General features: G+C 36.7%; 1 protein-coding gene across 1 annotated transcript in view; it reads left to right on the forward strand.

Moving 5' to 3' along the window:
- The window catches only part of FMN2 (formin 2), a 655381-nt gene extending 649533 nt beyond the window's left edge, over positions 1-5848 (forward strand). Inside the window, exons 18-19 of the mRNA XM_006868578.1 lie at positions 4037-4118; positions 5822-5848. Coding sequence (XP_006868640.1) covers positions 4037-4118; positions 5822-5848 — 109 coding nt within the window. The remainder of the gene's footprint in view (positions 1-4036; positions 4119-5821) is intronic.
- Positions 5849-6102: the final 254 nt, after the last annotated feature.

Here is a 6102-nt window from a genome sequence, read left to right on the forward strand (position 1 = left end):
GATTGTAACCACGGCAATGAAACGATATACAATAGAATGAATGTAAAGCTAGTGTTCTCCCATGTAAACTATCACATAATTCACAATAAAACATTTAAAAAAAGAAAAAAAAAATGAAACGTTTACAACTTAGGATATTTGCATTTAAGAGAAAAAAATCTGTGTAGATGTACTGACATTTGTTAAGCTTCTCTCTAATTTACATTTATAACTTTACTTTTTAGAAGATGCATTTAGTATATGTGGTGGGTTTGTTTTAATGATTTAAAACATTTTAAACATAAGCTTTGATCCTTAAAGCTGTTTTGCTTTCATCTAATCATTTTTTTCAGGGTTTAAAACCATTGTCAGCTGAGAGGTGATCGCAGAGTCATATTTCTCATCAAATGCTTCATTCTCAACTTACAGGTGGTTCTTTGTAGCATCATCAAATGTGTCATGGCAATTAATGTATTATACTTATTCACCTTGATCAGCTGGAATTTCAGGTTTACATTCATTCCAGCATTACATTAATTTCCATCTTTATGGACAACTTGCTGAATAACCAGGTTGGATAATGCAGTATAATTAGGTATGAAATATCTTAGAGTCTTATATTCTAAAAAAATTGGCGCTGTAATGCCCTGCTTTTCTGTAAGTCAAACTTTTGGCCTCCCTTTCAGACACAGCTGTTGTGAACCTTGAAGTACTGGGGACTTGTAGAGGTGGTGCAGGGGTTGCAGCTGCTGAAATTACTGCCTCCAAGTCTAGGAATTCAGTTCCTTTGGCTAGAACTCAACTCAGAGTGTCACTGCTGTAGTTCAAGACAACATTCAAATTAGTTCAGTCTTCTGGTTTCTCTCCCAGGGAAGATAGAGGAGATGGATGCTCTTATAAAGGTGGGCATACTGACACTAGCAAAAAATAGTAAAATCTTGCCATCCTAGGAAGAAACAGAAAATGGAAAAGATAGACAAGGCCGGCAAAATTAAGTTAAAATATGAGCAAACTGACTAAAACGCTAGACTGCAAAGTCTGTTTGAACCTCAAGGTCGGCAGTTCAAGCTCACCATTTGCTCCTTGGAAACCATAGCAACAGGGTTGCTTTGGGTTGGAACGGACTTGACGGCACTTAACAACAATAACAACAAACCTTAAATTTGTTAGGAGGTGTCAGAGGAGCCCAATATCATAGCACATTGCAATAATGATCTATACAGTGATTAGCATCAGTCCTCAAGTAAACATGAAGTTGTTCTTAAATAAGAACGGAAAAAGTATAATACATTTCAAAAAGATTTCATTTAAAATTTGTTCTTTATATATTGACCCTTGACAGGGGCAAGCTTCTATTATCTGGGATTCTCACATTCATGGAATTCTGGTCTCTTTCTGACCATGCCAGAATGAAACTTTACATGTGGATAAAGATGTCTTACCCATGTTCATCTTCTACTCCATTTCTAAGTCTGGTCTCATACATATTTATATTATTTTCCATAATTAAATTGTCTCTTAAAGATAAAGCTTCCTATTCTTCTGTAATTAGTCTTCCATTAAAGGAATTAATGTATGACATTAGAATTCATTCAGCATAATTTCCTTTGTTTCTGAAGCTTCACAGACAAAAGCTATTACAGCAAAGTATTAATATGAATATCAAAGTTCGTAGCCATTGTATGGCATTTCTTACTTTCATCTAAAAGACAATGCTATATTTCCTATTTTCTAATCTCTGAATTCTGTGTTTATTTTTTCCACAACCACTAAAATATGATGAATAAAGAGTTGCTTTTATTGATCTTATGATTTGTTTTTGTTCACATTTTCCTTCTGTTATCTAAGTTGTTGATTGGAAGTTATTCAACTATTAAAATAAGCCTGTCGATCATGTCATAATAACATGTTTGTTTTCTTATTTAGTTCTCCAACTAGGTGAAATATTGACTAACAAGTATCTGGTCATCCCCTTTGTATGAATTCAAGCACATTAAAAGAATGTATCTTCTTGAATCATTTACAGGAGAGCTTTGTCTTTCTATAACAGCCATAGATTCAACCCAAATTGTGTTTAAAAACTTGTGTTTAGAAGCCTTTTAACTCTTCTCCAGCTGTTCTTTTTTCCCTGACGTATGAAATATTAATCTTTCTTTGTACTTCCTTTGCCCATCCTAAAAAGAACCTGTTATCACCATTTGATGTCTAAATGTGAAATGAACATCTCTTTTCTACTTGTTGTTACTGTTGTTAAGTGCTGTTGAGTTGGTTCCAACGCCTAGTGACCCTGTATAGGGCTTCCGAAGCTATAAGTTTTTATGGGAGCAGAAAACCTCGTCTTTCTCCCATGGAGCAGCTAGTGGGCTCAAACTACTGACCTTGTGGTTCACAGCCTAGTACTTATCCTATTGTGAAATGAACACCTTTCCTACTTAGTTTGTGAAATGTTAGGCATCATTTAAGGGTGAGACATGTCAGAAAGAGAATGGAAAATGTATAAGCCATTACTCAATGTATTGAAATTGTAGCTGTTGAAATCTGCTATTATAACCCAAATGGGAAAAAAAAGGGGGGGTGGGGTGGGGTGGGGAAGACACTAATATGGACAGCTCTCTCAAACCCTCACTGTCTCAATTTCTCCTTCATTAGTTTTCATATTTCTGTCAACTTTGGAAGCATATCTGACCTCCATGGACACATTCATTTTTCCCACCTAAAGTGTGGGAAAAAATTCAACTCCCTCTGGCCCTGGAATAGATTGTAGAACTGTATCCTAGGGTCCCCAAGGCTGGAATCTTTGTGAGGAGTCCTGGTGTGGTGCTGTAGGATAAGCATTGGACTACTAGCCACGAAGTTAGTGGTTCAAACCCACCAGCCACTCTTTGTAAATCCTATATAGGGTCACTGTGAGTCAGAACTGACCCTATGACACTTAACAGCAACACTCGTTTCAGAAGCAGACTGCCTTGTCTGTGTCCTGTAGAACAGCTAATGTGTTCAACTGCTGACCTTTGCGCTTAGCAGCTGAGCACTTTACTCACTGTGCCACTAGGACTTCTGAAGGGTTCCTGTAACTCGGGTGCATTCAGTGCTCTTTTCCCTGGACCCTGTTTGAAATATGCTTCAGACCGGTTCTTCCTGGTTCAGTCATGGCGTGGAGACAAATTTGCAAAGTTTGAGTGTACCACAGTGATAACTGGAAAGGCAGAAATTGTGGGTTGATGTCCTGCTAGAAACTTAATCTCCCTCCTTGAAAGCAATGGCAGTGTACACATTGCACAACAACAAAGTCTCTGGACTGGTAGAGTCAGAAACAATGATGCCCAGATCAAAGATGGGGGCAGACCACCTAGCCTTGAGTGTGTGCCACTCCCCACAATCCTGCAAATAATCCTCATTACGCCTCTTCGAAGTCTCCCACTTCAGGTCTTTGACCCATAATTTTTCCTATCCCAGCTATCAATTCAGCACACCTGTGTTTTACTACTCTCTGTCTATTCCAATGTGACTGTTGGTCACGACTGAAGCAGTTCTAACCAATTTGAAGCGCTGGTTTAAAAAGCAATTTAAAAGTTTTCAGATTTTGTCATTATTGCTCAGTATTTATTGTCTGTTACCAATTAAATAATTGATTGCCATTTTTTGTGAAGCTCAGTTTGTTTTATTTGCTTTAAATGTCTATATATTATAATGTTTCTGATTTATATAGTAGCACCCATCCTTTTACACTTTCCTGAAAGTGTGGGATATTATTTTCTTATATATAAGAGTTTTTAAAAATAGAATGAAATGTGCATACTCTCTGGATAAAAATATTTGTACTATTTAATTTGATCATCCTTTCATTCCAAATTAAGAGCCCTAGGATAAAATAACTACCAGCACTAACATTCTGTGGTTTTAAATTAATTGTCAGATAACACTCCTGTATAGTCCATGTAATTTTCTATAATCATCTATATAATAAAAAGATGAGGCCTGTTTACTTGCTAAGAGACAGATTGCATTGATCAGTCTGGTTTTTACATCAAAATTCATGTGTTTCCTCCCCCTTCAGAGTAAAAGAAGCTGAAGAGGTGTGCAGGCAGAAAAAGGGGAAATCATTGTATAAAATAAAGCCAAGGCATGACTCTGGAATTGTAAGTATTTTTCTTTTTCTTAATATGTGATTTTCTTTTGCATTTAAATACTGTTTTCAGAGTATATACAAACTCATAAAATAACAGTTTAAGTATTGCCCTATTATGTGTGAGTTATTCATGAGCTTCTGATGTAAAAGCTTTCCTTTCTTTATACCTTACGTTAAGCTAACGTAAAAATGCTAAGAGAATCTCAATATTCAGTATTCAAAACCTAAGAATTATGAGAAACCTAAGGATGTGCATGCATCTAGCCTTGAGGATATTGCAGGATGGGGACAGACATATTTCACTTTCTCCATTGCACATGGACCACAGGGCAGGACTGCATTTGAACCCAGAGTCTACATTATAAATGGATTAGTTCCCCTGGGATCTAAAACTTGATGATCAATGCTAAGTGTGGTATTGTCCAGGTTTGATTCATAACCATAAATGGCTCTACAAATTGACTGCTTTATAGCTGTCAGCTGAGTTTAACAAGCTACCCTAACTTGCTGCTTGCCCATCTCTCCCTTTAAAATGAAGAGCCAACGTAGGTACCATGAGAGACAAGGACTTGGTTAAGTTGACTAGTGTTTTTCCCGTGTGGTTATCACTTGGTGCCACAGTATAAACAAATGATGCCCTTTTAAATGAAAAATTAGGTTAAAACTTAAAATAAGAGTATTTTAAATTTGAATAGTCTAAATGGAAAAAGACGTGAAGGTAACCCAAATTGGGATATGATAAAATAGCCCTATTTAGTAAAAAAGTAAGAATCACATCTTCATTTAAAAGCTGTGTTCCCTTTGTTTTTTCTGTATCAAAATAAATTTTGTCTAGCAGCAAATTTTTATGTTGTGCCTCAGTTTCTTTTCTACTCTTTTTTGAATAAAGTATAATTCTCAAAGTATACTAAATTAGGAAAATAATTATTAGTCAACCTCAATCATACTACCATAAGGATAGAATGGAATTACGGCACATTTGCCATGAAATGAAGCAACCAAATTAGTTTGTATGTTTATATATAAGGAACCCTGCTAGTGCACTCATTCAGCACTTGCCTGCTAACTGAAAGGTCAGCAGTTTGAACCCACCAGTGTCTCCACAGGAGAAACACTTGGTGATCTGCTTCCATAAGGATTGGTGGTGGTGGTGTGAGGCGCTGTTGAATTGGTTCCAACTCATAGTGACCCATTATAGGGTTGCCGAGGAACGACTGGTGAGTTTGAAATGCCAGCCTTGGAGTCCAAACCAACCTTGTGGTCCTGTGCTTATCCTACAATGCCTCATCAGGACCCCATAAAAATTACATCCTTGGAAACCAAATGGGAACATTCCACTCTGTCCTATAAGCCACTATGAATTAGAATCAGCTTGATGGCACCCAAGAGCAACAACGCATACTTAGGACTGAGAATAAAGAAGGATGCATTGGCATCCCTTCACATAGAATAGAAGTTGTATCTTCAAACATTTTTATTCCCCCTGCAAAATATTGATGGGTCACCTCGGTGAAAATGCTCAAAGGTAAAGTGGATTCTATGGGATTTTTATTTTGTTTTGTTTTTCTTTATATGCTGTTGGATCTGTACAACCTATTCTCAGAGAATTTGATTCAAATGAAAAAAGGCCTTTTCTAGGCCACACTAAAGTCCACTCATTTTCAAAATTTCGTCTTGCTAATTATAACTCTTGTCTGGTGTGTTTATTTTCAGAAAGCAAAGATAAGCATGAAAACCTGAACAACAAGAAGCAGAATGACAGCTAATCATTTAACCACTTCCACAGAATTCAGCAGACAGGAAGGCAGGAAGGAAGCTACAGCATTCTGATCATTTTTCTTCTTGACCTTTGGCATAACCTTTGTGTTTTCTAGACACTTCCCTGATTGTTGAATTTTACTGTACATTCATGTAAAATGCAAAAGCAGTAGACCCGTGGAGAATTTTGACACCTTTTATTTTTGTAAAAGTTTATGGTGTTATACCAGTAGACC

Source organism: Chrysochloris asiatica, unplaced genomic scaffold (assembly GCF_000296735.1).
Source record: "Chrysochloris asiatica unplaced genomic scaffold, ChrAsi1.0 scaffold00119, whole genome shotgun sequence".
NCBI lineage: Eukaryota > Metazoa > Chordata > Mammalia > Afrosoricida > Chrysochloridae > Chrysochloris > Chrysochloris asiatica.